The sequence below is a fragment of the Vanessa tameamea genome, chromosome 16 (assembly GCF_037043105.1).
Source record: "Vanessa tameamea isolate UH-Manoa-2023 chromosome 16, ilVanTame1 primary haplotype, whole genome shotgun sequence".
Lineage (NCBI taxonomy): Eukaryota > Metazoa > Arthropoda > Insecta > Lepidoptera > Nymphalidae > Vanessa > Vanessa tameamea.
Window position 1 is genome coordinate 6,831,872 of NC_087324.1, and position 19,786 is coordinate 6,851,657.

Here is a 19,786-nt window from a genome sequence, read left to right on the forward strand (position 1 = left end):
AATATGCAAAGAAAAGTTAAGAAATAAAAAATAAATTTGCTTAAATTAATTGTTATTATCATTAATATTATTAGGTCATAAATAAATGTATAAAATGCACCCACATAAATACAACAGCATATTTTATACTTGAATGTATATCTTTCAAATTTATATTTTAAATGGTCTCTCTAACATGATGTATAACAAAAACGTTAGGGAATTTTTATCGATTTTCAGGGTAATTTACTAATTTAAAGTTGTTCCTTACTTCCTCGGAGTAGGAGGAACAATCTGTAGGAGTTGGCATCACTGATTGTTGATTATAGTTTATAGTCTCTGACTGACCGTACCGCCGTACCGTAATAGTTAGTGTTTACTGCATAACGTATTATGTGCAAAAGATTGTACCTAACATTTAAAATATTTTTTATTTGTATATTGGTTCTCTATCCTTCCGTAGAAAATTAAGATATTTTTACTTGGTATTTTATAGTATATTTTGTACATAACCAACAAAGGTATACAAGACATAATAAATAATATATTATACTAATAATAAATTATATATTATACTTAAAATTTTATCGAACTATTCTGTGTTTACTGCAGTTATATTTTTAAGAAACCAAATGTCTAAAGTTCGGTTACATCAAAAGTATGATGATACAATTCAGTGCTTTTTCTTTTCTTCAAAAAACTATAATAATAGTGAATGGCAAAAACTGTGCGATTTGATAAATAAAACTATAACTTCGTTATCACAAGAATACATTTGGCATCGAGACGAATTTAAAGTTGTTTTGCCTATTACATCTGGAGATAAAAATGGTATGTTTGAAGCACGTTATTCCACAGAGTAAAATTAATTTGTTATTTTCATGCCTAATGGATACATATAGATTCTATTTGAAATCAATTGTAAGTTACACACAAGGATTTTTTTCTCTAATATATAATAGTAACCACCTTTATTATATGCAATTTAATGCTCATCAAAGTATCATCTTGTATAGACATTGGTCTTATGCGTAATTAAAACACCTAAAGTTGCCAATGTTTTCAATATTGAAAACAATGTGCTTGGGTCACCATCTTAAATGAAATTGACAATACTTTATACTGGTATAATTAATACCTTATTAATTATACATTATTTTTATATTATTATTATATAGTATTGTCAATATAATATAATGCTCTGAATTAATTAAAAATGTATACATACCATATATCATTAAATGGAATCAATTTAACACCATACATCTTTTTTTCAGATATTCCACAACATCTCATTAGCATCACATGTTTTGGTGACAATGTTGAGGATGAATGGTTTATTGTGTATCTTTTATTAGAACTTACAAAAAACTACCCAGATTTAATAATACAAATTGAAGACAATGATGGTGACTTTCTATTGATAGAGGCTGCTGATTTTTTACCTACTTGGGCTAATCCTGACACTACTGAAAACAGAGTAAGTATTATTGATTAATTACTATAATTTGTAATAATTCTATATAATATGTAAACTATACTAAGATCTCTAATTGCCTTGCCAAGAAAATAAAAAAATCTCACAAAATAGAAAAATAACATCTCCTCAGGAATGGCTTAATCAGTTGATAATAAGTTTTAAAATGTCACTGAAAATGAGACTGATTGAAGTGTGGCCGCGAGAGTTTACCGTCAGCTGACTGAGGTTCTATAACAGTTTGTGGACATTTAGAATGTCATTTTGATTCAAATCCTTGTTAAATATCGTTGGTTAAAAAGAATAATGACATTATCAAAAAAAGGCAAATTTTACAGCATGTGCATTTTAAGATTTTAATTTTGTTAAAATTCAATTTACACCTCAGGTTTGATTTATACATGTAAGTGTTTTATATAATTTTAAAGGTAGTTAGACACTGATTAAGATTTGTGTTTTCGTTATTTAATGGAATAAACATGTTGCATCTATATATATACAATAACATTGTAGCAGGTATTATTATGAAATTAAACACAATTTTAGGAGAAAAAAACTTTTATTTAAGTAAATTCTTTTAATCTATTCTAATTAATAAAATATTATGAAATAAGAATCAATAGCGAAGCTATGTCTTAAAAATAAAATAAGTTTAATAATGGCATCAATATTGAGATCAATCAGTTCAAACTAAGTCTACTCATACTATTAAGTATAAATTAAGAAAATTATATTCTTATCTTTACATATATCATTACATCACATTTTATTATAATTTTTAGTTTCAATTTGTATAGGATTAAAATGTCAGTCTTAAATGGTTAAAATCTGGAATAAAATTTACTAAAAAAAACAAAAAAATAACTCTAAAAACATTATAAATTGTCGTATTATTTAAATACGTAAAAAATCACAACCCATCAACACAGTAACATTCAAAATCTACAAGAAAATAACACATTATTTAGCTATAGATTTTCATATTTTTTTTTATAAAACCTGGGAATATGTTTATCAATTAGGATAAGTATACCTGATTTCTTATTATTAGACATGCCTAAATTTGTTGAATAAAGTGGTTGTAATTCTTGACACAGGTTTTTATTCCTCTTATTTGTCAGAGTTTTGATCATGACAGTTTTGAAGCAATTTTCTTTGTACGAAGTCTTATAAAAATATCTATCATTAAACTTTTTTTCTACTCTAACAACTTTAATTTCTACCATCTTTAGCTTTTCTCTATCTTCGTTCATTGTATAATTTGCTCCAATTCCTTCTGCAATTTTCTTAATATCAAAGAAGTTTTCATGGTTTAGTTCATGAACTCTATATGGATTTCCATTTTTTTGGTGGTTCTAATCAACATTATGTACTGTTCTGGTACATAAATAGGAGCAGATTTCAATGAAAAAATCGAGACATCACCTCTTGGACATGGCATGACGGCTTGCAAATTATAGGTGGCCGATATAAACTTTTCATTAGCATTTTCTTTATCCAGCTCTTTTTCTTTTTGCACTAAATCTTTTTCCTCAAGATGAGAATAATATTTCACTTTAAACGGCTCTTTATCTTCTGCGTTATTATAAGCTGCACAATCTTCACACTGGTCTTTGTTTGGAGACCAAAACGAAATATTGTGTACTCTTTCGTAAATATATTATAATATATTTGATAATCAGCGTGAGGAATGTTCTCTGCCTGACATTTTGCAACATAATCTTTATGTAATTGCGCGATGGAGACCTCCTTCAATATATTCTCGGCTGGTACTAGATCGGCAATAATGGCTTTCAATACTAGGTATAGAATTGATATGCTCTTTAATCCTATTAATTATTGCGTTTTCAAGTTTATTGTGTTTTCCATGTTTTCCTCTTTCGTCACCTTTGAGAAAACCTCCAACTATAGAGTTTTGCATAGATACTACTGTTCTTCTCGGTCTATCAGATTATACCTAACGTATTTTTGAAAAATGTTTTACAAACCCGAATATTTTCTGTCAACTTCAAAATAAAATGCCAGGTTGTAATCCTTTCTTGTACTTCCTTCGCGAATATCTCCCATCTTCCAATAACTTATAAAAATAAGTTGACGAGTTTGCTCACTAAACTTATTAAAACATTTAAGCTTACACTTATCGGTACACGTTGGTTTCATTTCTCGTTCTTTCATCTGTTTTTGTGACTTAGATGACGATATATACGCTTTTCCAGAATTTCTTAATAGCTTTGCTTTATTTTTCTTTCATTCTTCCGGGACGGCTTTTCGTTTCCTCCCTTTTTTTTGTTTTTCTTGTTCAATTTTATCTGTTTCGTCTTGGCACTCACTCATTTTAACGGCTTCATCTTCAGATGTAGAAGATACTGCAAGATCTTCATATAGAAAATCGGGATCATTATCTACGTCGTCAGATGAAAAGTCTTTTTGACTATCCGAGTATTCAGATTTAGAAATACTATCATCGTCATTATTTTCAAAGGAAATATCGGATTCTAAAATTATTTTATTACACCTTGAGTTCTGACGGCAAGATTGTAGACATTTACGACTTTCTATTGATTCTGACTCACTTAGCGGAGAGTCCGCATTAACTCTGCTTGAATCAGGTAGAACAAAAGTCATATGTGGCATAATTTGTGAATCGGAAAAATAACTGGTGCTGTCGAGATTCAGCACAATAACATTACTATTTAAACTAATTAATGTATGGTAGGTTGACATTTATTTGCGTAGCCTCGACGTCGACATTATCAGATACTTTAGATGTATCTGCATCCTTTGATGGTTCTCTATTCTCTGCAGTTGATTTATATATTTGAATAAGAAGCTTTGACTCTGAATTTACCTCTTCCATGGATTCAGAAATATTTGATATTTTAAGTGTATCTTCATTTGATTTCAATGCAACCGAATTATTAGGCATTAGATTCTCTTCATTGCTAAGTTCTTAAGACATAATCATTTTCAAAATTTTCGTACCAGGCTTCATCCTACAGATAAAAACATATTCTATCAATATTTTCATTAAATCAAATCATAGCATTACAGGTTATCATATAGGATAATAATTACTTCTATTTTAATAGACAAATGTCATTATTTAAAAAAAAATCTTAAACATAATTTATTTTAACGAACATTCGGAGTCGTATTTGAAATTGTAACAAATTTCTAGTTAGTCATACTACAAAAAAATCACGACTATGTAGAATAATGTCATAAATAAAAATCTGACGTTTCTCTTTTGCTTAATTCTACACAAAGATGTCACATGTCAAAAAATACATTTTTCTATTAAAATTGAGAAAAACAAAGTAAAGTTTTAAGAAAAACGTAATTTCTCGAAAAAATACATTATTCAAGTAAAGTTACATGCCTTGTTTAATCGTTTCAAAACCCTTTTTTGAAAAATGTCACTATTCTATTCAATAGCACATGAGTGGCGTTTTTCAACAATCAAAATGGCGGATTATCATAGAGTACAGAAATGACACTTGTGACATTATAGCGATTTTGACGTATAATTTTGTGAATTGTCACTTTCCGTTAAAAATATAGTAGATAATAAATAGTTTTAATGAATAATCGTAGTTTCAAAAAAAAACCAAATATGTCATTTTTCCATTTAATCGACGATATTGTGATTATTCAAACTCAAGAAGAGAATTCCTCTTGTGGTTGGATTAGGCTATACATACTATTATTCTTTTTTTAAAATAGCTCCTCGACTTTCTAAGATATAGAACTAATATAGACTCAATCAACTACTATTAGTACACTCTACAATGTTATATAGGTTTTTATTCAGGGCATTTCACCATGGAAGTAGGGTACATCCCTTTTGGTAAAATTAGTTAAGTTGATTTAATAATTTGAACATTAATAAATATGATTGTTACAGGTTTTTATTCATGACCATTCTGTTCATATAATTCCACCATGTATTATTCCTGTTGATTCTATTCTCACTTTGAACGAGGCTTTACAAATTCTTACACTGAAGTCTGAGGAAACTAAAGCCTCTCCCGAAATACAACAAGCTATTTTTAAAAGAATTGGGAGTTACCCTCAACAAATACATGAAAATTGCCACAGAACTATCATAAAACTGCCAGTAGAAATAGCAGCAGTGTTAACACTCAAACCATCCCTGATTTCTTATCTTGTGAGTACATATTGCAGTCTTGATGCTCTTGATGCAAAACTTTGTAAAGATATTGATGTTGATGATGGTTTAAATGTTGAAATAAAATTAACGAAATTTTTATATGCTATGCTTGTGCACACAAGATTCCCTACTGGTTATAGATTTAAAACTATGGCAAATGACGCTAAAACTAAACTTGGGTTAAAGTTGATATGTGCTTATAAGAAAATGATAGCTAAATCTGCTAGTGATGTTTTCTCAACACCAGAATATAAAACATTCATTAACAGCTTAATTAATAATGGTTATTTCAAAGAAAATTTACAGGGGTCAGTTGAATATACAAGATTATTAGCAAACGCACAAACCTATTTTTCCAACATGGAATGTCCCATAAGTACCTATGTTTGTAATATTATTAATGATATTAAATCAACTGATAAATTTAAGAGTACTATTCAATTATTACAAAACCAAAGTGATAGAGATTTATTAGAAGAGGATGATGATACATGGCTTAATATACATCCAGATCAATTAAATGTGTTTTTGAATGACCGGTATGGGAAAAAAAATCAAATGAAAAATAATGATCCCATAACTCCCCATATTATAAACTCAGACTTGACTAAATTTTTAAAAGAGACATCAGACTTTGAGGGTGTTGAAAAAGTTAATACAGAAAATGAAGATGAAACAATTGAATTTAACTCTGAACAATTTGTAAGTTGCTTAGAAAGAATGCTAAGTATAATTTCAAGTAAAGATGTTTCTGATGATTCAGATCAAAGTGATTTTAGTGATGAATGTGACAATTCCATTGAAGTGAACAATGTAAATGTAGATCAAGACAGAGAGCTTGCTTCAAAATTAAAAACAACCGACAAAGGCAATGAAAATGATGAAGAAACTGTACTTAAAAATTTCATCCACAGCATGAAAGAAGAAGGCTTATCAGGTCCTGCTAGTACTGTATTGAAAACAATTGGAATTAATAAATGTGATTTAATAGATTCTGATGATGATGAATAAAATAAATAAATATTTTCTTATTCTATATTGTATTTAATTTTATCGATTTCAATGCTTTACTGAAAAAAATATATAATAAATATAGTTGCTTTTGTAAATTAAATAAAAGCTATTTCTATTAGGTACACTTTTTTATTCGAAAATCAAAGATATAAGAATAATATAAAAATATATCATTTATTAAAAAAAATTTGATTGATATAAAATATCCCATTAACCTTAAAAATAAATGAATTATAAATATTGTCTACCTCTGGCACGGTAAAATTAACAAAATATTTGATAGTAATATATGTATTTATAAAGAATATCGTCTTAAAGATGCGCATAAGTGCCCCCAGCTACGACCAGTGTTTCTCCAGTCATGTAGCTTGCATCGTCTGATACCAGAAAAGCAACAGCACTAGCTATTTCTGATGGTTTTCCAAATCTGTTCATAGGCACTATGGACAGGCTCTTTTCTTTTCCCGCCTCGGAAGAAGTTATCTAAAAGGATAAAAATAATTGATTATTCATTTCAATCAGAAATTACACCTAAACACACGGTTATGTAAAATTAAACACCTAAATATTAGTCATTTTCACCGGCAGTTGTATAAACAAAACTAATCTTCAAAAGCTCGCTTCTTTTATTGATCAAGTACGTAATCAACACAATATAACTTAATGTATTTATAGCGACAGCCACTGTAATTATAAGGAATGCGACATCTTAATTTCTGTGGATAGCGACACATTGGCAGTGTAAGTAATCGTAACATTCATACAGCGGAAATGCCAACAGGTGCTGTCAACCACTTACTATCAGTATATGAGGCTTATTTACCAGATTGTCTTATGTTATTTTTTTGTTATAGTAAAAAAATATATATAACAAAATGAATTTCCGTGGTCACGCTTAGGTTTCTTGATTAGGTTGTACTTTTTTGAATATCGAATATACTTTATACTTTAAAAAAAATGTGGTATCAGTACATTGATTCATCATTATTTTTTTTAGTTTTAGTGAACTCTTAAATGATTAGCTTACCGCAGAAGCAAACTTCGTCGCAACTATTCCAGGAGCTACACAGTTGACTCTAATATTATCATTAACAACTTCGCTTGCGATAGCCTTCGTCAATCCCAGAAGAGTTGTTTTACTGACGCTATAAGGACCCAAAGGCTGTAAAAAAAACAGTTAAATAGGTAATTAAAATTTCAAAACGTAATGTATATAAGGTTATTTCCAATATATTCTCAAAATCATATATGAGAATGAGATAGTATTATTAAGTTTACGTTTGTTGAGTTTGCGATCATGTTTGCCTCGGCGCTTTACGCGATTGCAGTTTATGTGCGAACACAAAATGTATTAAATTATTTTATTAGTTCGTACCGTCTGCGTTTAAAAAAGGTCGCAACGCGGAGCACCGGATAAGCATCTTTTCCGTATCACTTTTACACCTACCTACTTTATTTATTTACTTACATGATTGGTTTAGCCAAATTGTGAAGTTTATCATACAAAAATATGTCAAACCGGGCTACGACCACTAATCAAAAACTGTAGGGATGCTATTGGACATGAAACAACAAAATATTTACTGCCGAGAAACATACAACCACCTAAATTATACGGACTACCCAAAATACATAAGCCAAATGTCCCGCTGAGGCCGATAGTAAGTCAGATTGGCTCGCCCACCTACGAATTGGCAAAACATGTACATATATAAAGTACTACAACCGTTAGCAGGCCAGACAAAATGTAATGTCAAGGACTCCAGACAATTTGTTGACATCTTGCGTTCGACTACGGTTGAACCTGATGACTTGATGGTCAGTTTCGATGTCGAGTCATGATTCAAGAATGTGCCGGTCTTTGAATGTACAGAGAGATGGTGTGGCAATGGGGAGCCCATAAAGGGAGACAGTGATAGTGCAATGAATTGCTTAAATCACTTAAACAGCATCCACAGCAAAATTAAATTCACCTGTGAAATGGAGAAGAACAGAAAAATTGCATTCCTTGCTGTTGAAATTGGAGTGCGGTGAATACGGATGGCTCTGTAAGCCATACTGTCTACAGGAAAACAACTCATACCAACCGATATCTGCATGCTAACTCACACCACTATCCTCAACACTTAAACGCTGTAGTAACATCATTGACCAATCGCGCATACGACCTTTGTGATGAAGACCACATACAATCTGAGCTAGCACACGTTAAAGAGGTCCTACAGCGGAGTGGATATAAAGTGAGAAACACAGCTACACGGGATAATAAGTTACCGCGACAGTACAGGGTTGAAAGACTACCAGCATTTATGCCATATGTTAAAGGAGTGACCGATAATATGGCTAGAGTCCTGAGCAAATATGCGGTGAAGACTATTTACACTCCTTTCAAGAAGATAGGGCAAATGTTGCGTTCACGTAAAGATAGCTTTCCCCTGGAAAAACCTGGAGTTTATAAAATCGATTGTACTTGTGGTAAATCCTATGTTGGACAGACGAAGCGTACGGTATCTTGTCGTATTAACGAACATATGAAGGTGGTAAAAAACAATGGTACCAAAAAATCAAACATCGCGGAACATCTTCTGGAAGCCGGGTCGAACCATTGGATCGAGTTTCATAATGCTCAGATACTCGCAACAGAACGCCATTACATACCCCGACTGGTACGAGAAGCCATTGGAATTACTATATATAGTAATTTCAATAGGGAGGATGGGTTTCAACTGTGGAAAGTTATGCAAAACCCTCGAACAATAATATAAAAAAAATCGCGAATGGATACGGTGAGTTTCGTTTGTAAAACACGGAGTCGAGTGCACATAAAACAAATAGTAGGGATGAAAGTGACAATCGTAGTGGTGACCAGTGTTTACGCAGAAAACGTACAAGAAAAGAGGTAGTCCGATATGGTCACTTATAATGCCGTCAACATCTACCCGCAAACTTCAGTCTCGTGAACAAGACATTCGTAGATAATGTCGAAATATCGAGCTCTACCAAATAAAAATAAAAAACATGGTAAATATCCCGTTTTAAATACTTATAGGAAAAATATGTCAGTTACCAGGACGAAATTAACCGCTAGTACAATATAGAGAACAATACGTAACTATTATAAATACTTATATTTACGTTTATTGTTTACGTACTTCCATTGGTTGGTATCCAGCAATAGATGAAATGAATACGATGCTTCCACCTCCTCTTTTGATTAACTCAGGATAAACTTCTTTTGCTAATAACCACGAGCATTTTACATTGACTTCAAAAATTTTGTCCCAAACTTTTTCATCGGTCTAAAAATATATATAAAATAAATATAAATAAACGATTATTTACTTGAACATACATTTATTATACATTCATTACATACGATAATATATGTAAGGTAGGTACCTCTAATATTGGCGACACGGCGGGATTAACAGCTGCGTTAGACACAAGAATATCGATACCTCCATATTTTTTTTTCGCCTGCAATATTAAAATAAATTAAATAATTAAATTTAAATAAAATAATCAACATATCAAAATCAGTTAATAAAAATCGTGAATTTCAAATAACGTTTACGTAGAAGTACTAGTAACAATCTATTAGATTTGACGTTTATTCCACGTGGCTTCATTGTGGGTTAGTGGATACACTGAGGCAAATTGAGCATGAATACTTATTCGAATGCTAACCAAATTCATCTCCGAACTCAACATGGTAAGAATAGTATTATTTATAATCTATTTTCTCCCTTTGAATTTTAGAAAATGAAAATAAATTTAAAAGGGCATAATCATATAGTGCTGGTAATTAAGAGGAGACTTCTATTTAGTTTGAAATTTATATTACAAAATAAATAGAAGTGCCAATTTTTATGAAACTGATCATAGTTTAACTATTCAACAAAGTATTTTTTTTTTTTTATTTCACTGGGTTCACAGTATGTAATTATATTTTGCCACCTTAGAACTATGTGAAATATCGAAATAAAATTGTTCTATCACATCAAGTTTAATAGTGAAACGCATAGATTTTACTTAAAATTATGCAGGTAGCATAATAAGTGACATAAATTGTTATTCTACATTAAAAAAAACTTTTTTTCGAACAACGGGCTTTTCTCTTATAGTTAGTAGTGGCAGTATCCCTCTGGAGGCTCTAACAGTAGTCTACAAGCATGGCTGGCTCCCATCTACCCTGGTAACGCTTCTCGTATTCTGCAATTTCTTGATGAAATCTTTCACCGTGTTCATCACTTACTGAATCCATGTTATCAGGAATGAAACTTAAATAGGAGTGTAAAAATGAATTTTCAACGACATATTGAATCATAGCTTCTTATATGCAGCCAGCATCCCATTAATTTTTTCATGGAAATCCGATGATTTGTGTTAACCGAGACTTTTTTTTGTGACATCGACAAAAGCCAACCATGCCTCTTTTTCAATAGGGCTGAGGCTCGAAAAAAAAGCAGGATCATTGACCAATTGCTTTAAGTCAGGACCGATGAAAATACCTTGTCAAATTTTTGCCTTACTTAGCATTAGAAATTTTGTTTTAAGGAATAAAAATCCAGGTCCGTAGAATGTGGTGTGATGCTGATGACATAGTAGCATACTTCACCGAATGTTTTGATTTTTTTGAAAAGCCTTTCACAGTTGTTAAACAGAAGTAACAGTCATCTACGTGATTTTCGGGTTCATGCCGCTGCATTGGTGCACCAAAAGACAGCGGCAAAAGTAAATAAAGTAAGATTATAATCTTCGTTACGAAAATTACCGTTATTTTTGTTCTGGGACGTGATATCTAAATATAAATTTGTTTTCTGTTGTTTACTAAGCATACCTAATACAAATCACCACCCGGGATATCAGTGATTTTTTTTGATGTTGCATAGTGTTATCAACTGTTCAATATATCGTTTAATTTACAACGCATATAAAGGCGGTACCACTTGCTATCAGACTCACATCATACTCTAATTTTAAATATTTCTAACACTTGAGGCGAGATTTGGCTATACTTACAAAATCAAATAGTTTTTGTCTATGTTCTGCATCGCCTACATGGCAGACTAGACCTTCAGCATTAATACCATCTTTACGTAAACTATCTGTAGCTTGTTTCACATTATCTTCTTTTCTGCTGCTTATAACAACCGACGCCCCTTCATCGCCCAATCGTTTCGCTATAGCATAACCGATACTGAAATAGGAAAAAAAACATCCTAATAGCACAAATAGTTGCACCAGATATCGCATAACGAAGCCGAGATATATGGTAACAAAATAGATATATGTAAAAAAAAAACACTTTAACAAGAGTTATGTTCGGACGATAAGAAAAAGTATTTTTAAAAATTATTTATTTAATTATTACTTATTTAATTTACAAAATATCGTGTGTTAACATGTAGATCTGAGACAAAAGTAATTTATTATTTAATAAAATTATACAGAATGAAAACCCTGCGTTAGCATTTCGATTGTATGATAAATCTACAACTAAGCTATTTCACATCGCTGGTGTCCTGGTAACGCAAGTCGTAATTATTTACGGTTTAATTTATGGTTAGAGATACAAAATGTTTTACTCATATTATGGCTATATTATATCGAACATATAACATACATATAATAGAACGCGACTTTTTTTGACGTCGATATTTGACTTACTCATCAAGTCGGCAGACAATAAAGTACCAAAATTTAGTTTTGAGCAATAAATGAATTGGATGTAGCTACTCAAATCTGTTTGCACGAAGCATTATTATAATTTTTAAGTTGCTATATTATTCCATCGACGGACATTAATATATCTTCTATTTTTTTAGATTATTGCAATCTAAAACTAAGGACTTTCTGAATTAATATTGTGCGAGTTCTTTTAAAAAGTTAAACAAAAACAACATCATATTTTAACATTGAGATATTTTCATATTTATTAAAAATATTTAATAACTAGTTTCGATCTGTTAATTTTATTATGTGTACCAAAAAGTATTTAAGCTTACGTGTACTGTATGTTTATCAGTCGTCTTTTATTATCTTACACTAATCACGATGGATATAAATTAGGAATAAATTATATAAATGTCGTAATTTAGTTACGATTAACAAAATAACCGATGTCACTGTCGCAACAGTGCCGAAATAATAAACTATTGTTATTAACTATATATTTTTGGTTTAACAATAATTTATGAAACTTTTACATTTTTTTATCAATGGTATTTAATTTTAACGCACTATTGACTTATATATCAACAAATGACTCCCTTTCTATCCAAAAATAACCTTATGAATCCTTTCCAATCCGGTTTTCGCTGTTGTCACAGTACGGCTACTGCCCTCGTTCAAATAACGGACGACATCAGACTTGGTTTGGACAACCAGCTGATTACAGTGTTAGCACTGCTGGATTTCAGTAATGCATTTAACACTGTAGATTTTGACATTTTACTAGCTATACTACGTTCTCTTAACATATCTCCTAAGGTAACTGATTGGTTTTAGTGTTACTTGCGAGGGCGTCGGCAGCGCGTATACACTAATGGTCGTAACTCAGACTGGTGTATGCTAAGCGCTGGCGTCCCGCAAGGTGGCGTGTTGTCTCCTTTATTATTTTCTATATTCATTTCCTCTATCACTAATCACATTTCTTCTCTCTACCACTTGTACGCAGATGATCTCCAAATATATTCACAGACTCAATTTAGCGGGCTCTCGGACACCATTGATTTAATAAACAAAGATTTGATGCACATAAGTCAATGGAGTAAATCTTATGGTCTGAGAGTCAATCCCACAAAAACAAAGGTGATAATCATTGGTAGCCCGAGACTTATTTCACGGATTGACTGGAAACAATTACCACCTGTCCTTTTTGATGGCGCCTGCATACCAATCTGTGAAACAGCAAAAAATCTCGGTGTTATCTTTGATAGGCACCTTTCTTGGGCACCTCAAATAAATGAGGTTAGTAAAAAAATATTCTCTTCCATTGGCTCACTGAGAAGATTGAAAAACTTTCTACCCATTCCAACTAAAGTTACGCTAGCACAATCTCTCCTTCTACCGATTCTTGACTATGCTGACACTTGTTATACTAACTTAAGTGAGGAGCAATTAAATAAACTTGAGCGATTACAAAATCTATGTATACGGTTCATATTTGGTTTACGCAAATATGATCATGTTTCCGAATTTCGCCAAAAACTCAAGTGGCTCCCCATTCGCCTTCGCAGGAATACTCACATTTTATCTCTTCTCTATTCTATTCTTTTTAATCCAGCGACACCCTTCTATCTTAAAGAGCGTTTCACTCTCCTCAGGGAGACTCATAAGCGCGCTCTTCGCTCGAATGAAAATTTAATTCTCTCCATTCCTTCCCATTCTTCTTATTATTCTAAGTCCTTCACTGTTGTAGCTTCTCGAATTTGGAATTCATTACCCTTAGCTATAAGACGCGCACAGTCGTTAGCCGTTTTTAAAAGTATGGCTAAGGACTTTTACTTGTCGCATTAAGCAGTCGTTGTCGTTGTTAATTTTTTGTTCTGTTATATCTCCTTTTTTTTATTATATATATTTTATGTATTTATTTATGTAAATTTTTATTATAGTATATATTTATATTATATATATTTATTGTTATCTGTGTATTGTGTTAACATTTTTATATTATGTATGTATTTTATTATGACTTAAATTACTGTACCCTTCCCATATATGTAAATATTATGATCCTCTGCCCAAAGGTTGCCTGGAAGAGATCGCTGCTGAGCGATAAGGCCGCCTGTGCAACTCATGCAACTTTTTGTTTCAATATTGTAATTTGTAGTTTTAAGTTTGGGTGCAATAAAGTATAAATAAATAAATAAATATTGAGTACTATTCATAGTATTATTTGTGAATGGTATACAATAACTTTTAACGTATATAATATGAGTGAGTGGTGTAAATGGGCATAAAAACATATGATATTTGGATTTTGATATGCATTATGATAAATTGGTAGATGTGATGAGGTAGTAAAAATTAATGGATTTCCATAAGTTGTTACTACGCACAAGTGTTTCTACAATAGGCAATAAATATTTTGACAATATAAAATGGTTAATTCTTACAAAAAATATAATCAACTTCATAAGACAAAAATAAAAAATTATAACAAAAACATTATGGCAAATCCATACAATAAGGAGTATGCATTAAACTTAAAACATATTAATTTGTTTGATAGCCTATCCAGGTACTGTATAAAATAATAATGTAATTATGAACTACAGAGAAGTGAATCCACATTTAAACATCAAATAAAAACTAACAACTTACAAAAATAAAATAGACCTAATAATGAAGTTTACCATGCTATTTACTTATAGTAACCATGATTATAATTAAAAGTATCTTATTCATAATTTCCTTATAGAACCTACTCAAAAAGTTGATGGTATTGTTCCGTTTGTTTTTTCATCAGTTTTTCAATCATTGGAATTGAGTGTAAAAATACTAATATCTTTATTAAATATATGATTTCATAAAGATATTTTTTTTACAAGTTGAAGTTTATAAAATTAAACCTTGGTGGGTAAGAACTTTGATAGAATCAGGTCTTCATCATACATATTCAAATATATATAATATGATGCCAAAATGTATGTAATTTTTTAATTATCTAGCAAAATCTACTACTTGCTATACACACTCTGTATATAATTGGTTTGCTTTAAGGCAATAATAAAATCAAACTATCATCTGTTTCGAATTTCAGTCCTGTAAAAAAAGCATAAGTTCTTAATATTTTATTTATTTTTCATCCAATGTACTTAACAATTTATTTTGGAATATTAATTTATGAATACATATTATATATTTCCTTTTTTAATAACTAAAGAGTGAATTGAAATGTATGATTAGTAAAACACAATTGAATTTGTTGTGTTTATTATTAAAATTAAATCATTGAAAACAAATTAAGGGAATCCAACGAGTTTACACTAAGTAATAATATGTTTTTATAATATGACTTACCCTTCAGTAGACGCTGTGATTAGAGCTACTTTGCCTTTCAGCCTGCTACTATGAAAATTATTTGCACTTGTAAATTGTGTATATATTTTTGGCATTGTAATTTTTGAAGTTAAATTAGAAGATAAAAACATTATTATTATGATGTGTTATAAGATTTTTTTTTTAAATTATTACTCTACACAGCTACTCTTTCGGTTATAAAGGTCGATATCATTAGGGTTAATGTCCAATCCAACGCAGTGATAATGATAAAAAATAATAAAAGTTAAATCGTTCATAATAAAAACAGAGACACGATATTCAAAATCACAGACTACTCAAGTAAATACTTATCTTTTATCATAGATAATACCAGCCTCGCACAATTAAAAAAACAAGTTTTTTTCTGATTTTAGCTGGTTATAAAATAAAAATGCCCGTTTATTAGTTTGGTTTAATTTGTATGAAACATATATTGGGAATATATATGTTTTGTGGTTTGGACTATAGACGATAGTGACTAGACTATAAAGCTTTTTTAAATGTTAGTTCACGTAATAAGTTCAGTCATCAACCTAGAAGGCTTATTTTAGGATATTGCTTAGAACATCTGTTTAAAGATATGTTAAAGCTTAATTGATTATCAATTGATATAATTGTCAATCACGACTTCTGACAGGAAGTTTCATAAGCTTTCTGCGTTATCTTGAAATAACCCTATTTTATTCTTATTAGTGTGAAAACTATGATGTTCTCTTCAAATTAGTTTAGCGATATTTACAAAAAGTGAAATAAAAAAAAATACAGAAAATATAAAATAAACATCCAATTAAAACGTCTACACTAAAAGTAGCTTTCCTGATAGGCTTAAAAAATGTTAACCGTTTCGCTCTCGCACATTTCCCTTTCGCTTGATAGTACGCGTCATTTTTTATAAATAGTAATTTTCGAACGGCGTCTCATTTGCGACTCTACTAGCCAACGTGGCCAAAAGAAACAAAACCGTTAAAACAGACGACGTTAAGGAATGGCCAAGGATCTCCGGCACGCATTACACGCATGCCAAAAACATCATGCAAGGCATCAGAGACAAGGTATAGGACACCGCGACCCACCGTGTACTAACCAAATTCCTGAGGGGTGAAAAGCTGGATTATATTATTCTGGATGTATACCGCATACACAATCTACAAACCAAAGAGCACTACGATTTAATGCTGGCCATTCTACCTCCGAGGGTAAGAAGATTTTCAACGCAGACAGGATCTGAAACCTCTCTGACTTTAAGTTGAACTCTCCCCGCAGTCGCATTACACTCGGTCAATGCCACCGGTGCTAGCTTTCTGAGCCTCATTACATTTAAACGGTCTCATCTAGCAAATATATCTAGTTTTCGATTTTCTACGCAACCATCCTGTCGATGTCATGTTAGTGCAGGAGACATTTCTCAAACCTAGCACGCGTAGTCCTAAAGTGGCTGTAGTAATATTTAACCTCCTTGTTTTTATATCATTTTATAACTTATGTCATATGTCATTCTTAAGAACTATGTAAGGTCAGTTCGGCAATGACCGGCATACTTTATTAAAATTTTAATTTTTTGATCATATTAAGCCACCTTTACAATATTTGAGACAAATTTTACTTCGGGATGATTAAACATTTAGTTGACAATTAAACACAACTGAAAAAATTAATAAACAATCATTCGTTTATGAAAAAATCATTACTTTTGAAAAACCCCCAAGTGATGGATTTTTCTGTCACATCGGGTAAGTCCGGCTACTGGAAAAAAAATGTATAAACAGACAGTTTACATGATTGTACATATTGGCTATGTGTGTGTTTTTAAATATCAGTTTAAAATATCCCGCCAAAATTTAAATAAATGGTTCCTGGCGGCTTTTACGTCAAAAAAAGTATTTGTCGGATAAGTCCGGTATGCATCATCATTCAGAGTTAAAAAACAATTTTATTACTCAAATATTTTTATTTTTTCTACAATATCAATCTTTATTATTTCTTAATTAGGTAATTAAATAGAAATAAAAAAAACAGCACACTCAAAAATATTATGACTTTAAAAGATATTATAAAAACTCAAAAGTAGATCGAATTTTCATCACAATTTACAAAAAAATAGGTTAATGTTTCAAGATTTTGTATTAAATCAACTTTTTTTACTATAGATAAGGCAGGAACATCATCACGATCGATTTTTTTTGTCATTTTAAATGTTAGCTTAGGTTTTTTTATTGTTTTATAAAATATTATAGAATACAATGGTTCTTCATTTTCATCCATCGTTTTAATAATATTTTCTATGCCAAAGCCATATTTCTCCATAAAATGGAGATTTGTCGCCAATCTAAATTCATTCTCCGCAGACAGAGCTGTGTTTCGTCCAAGTGTTGTTGATTTAGTTCTTCTTTTATTTACAGGATCCATAACAGTCATACGAGGTATTTGGTATATTTTTGAAGCCTTGTAGCCACTCATCCTGCCACTTTCAACCTCTTGTACAGCTTCTCTTAATTTCTCCTTAGAGTATAATCCTCTGTTAGATTTTCTGTTATACTTTCCCATTGTGTATTATCTAAATTACCTGAAAAAAATATTTACGATATTTACACTCTGTGAAGTTATATACGTTTGCAAACAAATAAGGTGAGGCATTAAGTCAGCTTAAGCCTACGTCAAATAAAAACACTCATATTATACAACAGATATTAGTTAGTACAAAAAAAATTGCTTAGGCAGAAAATGTTTACAAAATCTGGAAACGGCGAAGATCGGCGTAAGCCGGTCTTTGCCCTAAACGACTAGACGGACTTCGCCTCTAAACTATTTTAAGGTTATAATGGTTTCATTACAAGTAATTTCTTAAAATATGAGTTTTATTCAATTCTGATATCATAATTAGGTAAATAAATAGATCATTAATGTACTTACTTGCACAGATCCGTATATCACTACATTTAAACACTCACAAAATATTTTTTTTAACAATGCGATGTCCTCTCGATGAACGTTGTGAGATAGACTAAATTTAAAATTAAGTTTTTTCTCTCTGGATCGTAACTAATGCCATCTATTTTAATTTTTTAATATTAAAACAGTAAACCATTTTTGTAAATCATGCTGCTATCTGTAGGGCTATTAAGAATTGGTAGTATTCCTGACTATACGGCCTTACCCGCCGGACGGTCTTCCCCGAATTGACCTTACTTTTATTATGTAGAATAAAACCGTCTATACGAGGTGTTATCTTATTACAGTGGCTAACTATCGCATAATACGGAACGATCGTATCACCGCCAGGGCTTACGATTATTTATTACAAAAAGTCTCTGCACTGCGTGCCGCTTGACAGCCCGCCGCTAACCAACATCGAAGCGTCAATCTGTCAATTACTTATGACAGGCCATCTGTGCGTCATACAGTTTTAGTTTACCTTTAACCGTCCAAACAGCTGCTAGAAAGTGACATTAAGTCACTCCTTTCAACAGGTAGCGCGGTCAGTAAAAATCCAAACTGGGACTCTCCATATGAATGCTAGGGGTAGAAAACTCGAACAACAGTCGTACAATTTTGCTGTCACTGCTCCAATGACGCCCACTCGATTCCTACGCTCAGAAAACCCTAGAGTATTGGACGTTGAGAAAGCAGCAGCGATTAATCTCACGACTCACAAACGCGACAAAATAAATGAGTGCTCCAGGGAGATCCAAGTACCAGCGAAGTAACGCTGTAAGCCCTAACGAGCGTTAGGAGCTCTCTGAAAACTTCGAAGACCTTATTACGCGAAAAAAAGGAGTCACGCGAGCGCACGACGCTTTTCCGTAACACTTATCGATCAACCCATACCGTGGAAGTTTAAAACATAGGAGTCACACTCGAGAGTAAACTCAATTTTTATTCCCACATTATAATAGGCAACAGAGCATTGCAACAGAGCATTCGTATTGGGAAGACTATTGGTGATATTGTGTGGGCGGAGTAAAATGTTCCTTAGAAATAAGAGGACATTATATAAAACCTTCATTCGTCCCGTCATGACCTATGCGAGCCCTGTCTTTGCCCATATTAAAGTATTCCAAATCAAACGACTACAATTGATACAGAACCGATTTCTGCGT

At 31.5% G+C, this 19,786-nt stretch overlaps 3 protein-coding genes across 3 annotated transcripts in view; 2 read left to right on the forward strand and 1 right to left on the reverse strand.

The window, feature by feature from the left end:
- The window catches only part of Pka-r1 (Protein kinase, cAMP-dependent, regulatory subunit type 1), a 47,378-nt gene that overhangs the window by 21,810 nt on the left and 5,782 nt on the right, over positions 1 to 19,786 (forward strand). The gene's annotated exons all lie outside the window — the stretch shown is intronic.
- On the forward strand, positions 530 to 6,663 carry Ecd (ecdysoneless). The gene is made up of 3 exons (XM_026643363.2): positions 530 to 810; positions 1,257 to 1,459; positions 5,361 to 6,663. Exons 1-3 carry the CDS (start codon positions 612 to 614, stop codon positions 6,636 to 6,638), a joined length of 1,680 nt encoding a protein of 559 aa, XP_026499148.1. The 5' UTR covers positions 530 to 611; the 3' UTR covers positions 6,639 to 6,663.
- On the reverse strand, positions 6,779 to 15,978 carry LOC113402993 (dehydrogenase/reductase SDR family member 4). The gene is made up of 6 exons (XM_026643398.2): positions 15,669 to 15,978; positions 11,664 to 11,841; positions 10,041 to 10,118; positions 9,794 to 9,940; positions 7,669 to 7,803; positions 6,779 to 7,124 (listed from the first exon to the last, which is right to left on the reverse strand). The coding sequence occupies exons 1-6, from the start codon at positions 15,797 to 15,799 to the stop codon at positions 6,954 to 6,956; spliced, it is 840 nt and encodes a 279-aa protein (XP_026499183.2). The 5' UTR covers positions 15,800 to 15,978; the 3' UTR covers positions 6,779 to 6,953.

What these genes read in the sequence shown, in the direction of transcription:
- Ecd (XM_026643363.2), top strand. Translation starts at nt 612, where the DNA reads ATGTCTAAAGTTCGGTTACATCAAAAGTATGATGATACAATTCAGTGC. An exon ending in TACATCTGGAGATAAAAATG is followed by an intron (nt 811 to 1,256) that starts GTATGTTTGAAG and finishes TCTTTTTTTCAG; the next exon opens with ATATTCCACAACATCTCATT. An exon ending in CTGACACTACTGAAAACAGA is followed by an intron (nt 1,460 to 5,360) that starts GTAAGTATTATT and finishes TGATTGTTACAG; the next exon opens with GTTTTTATTCATGACCATTC.
- LOC113402993 (XM_026643398.2), bottom strand. Translation starts at nt 15,799, where the DNA reads ATGTTTTTATCTTCTAATTTAACTTCAAAAATTACAATGCCAAAAATA. An exon ending in ATCACAGCGTCTACTGAAGG is followed by an intron (nt 11,842 to 15,668) that starts GTAAGTCATATT and finishes TTCCTATTTCAG; the next exon opens with TATCGGTTATGCTATAGCGA. An exon ending in GACAAAAACTATTTGATTTT is followed by an intron (nt 10,119 to 11,663) that starts GTAAGTATAGCC and finishes TTAATATTGCAG; the next exon opens with GCGAAAAAAAAATATGGAGG.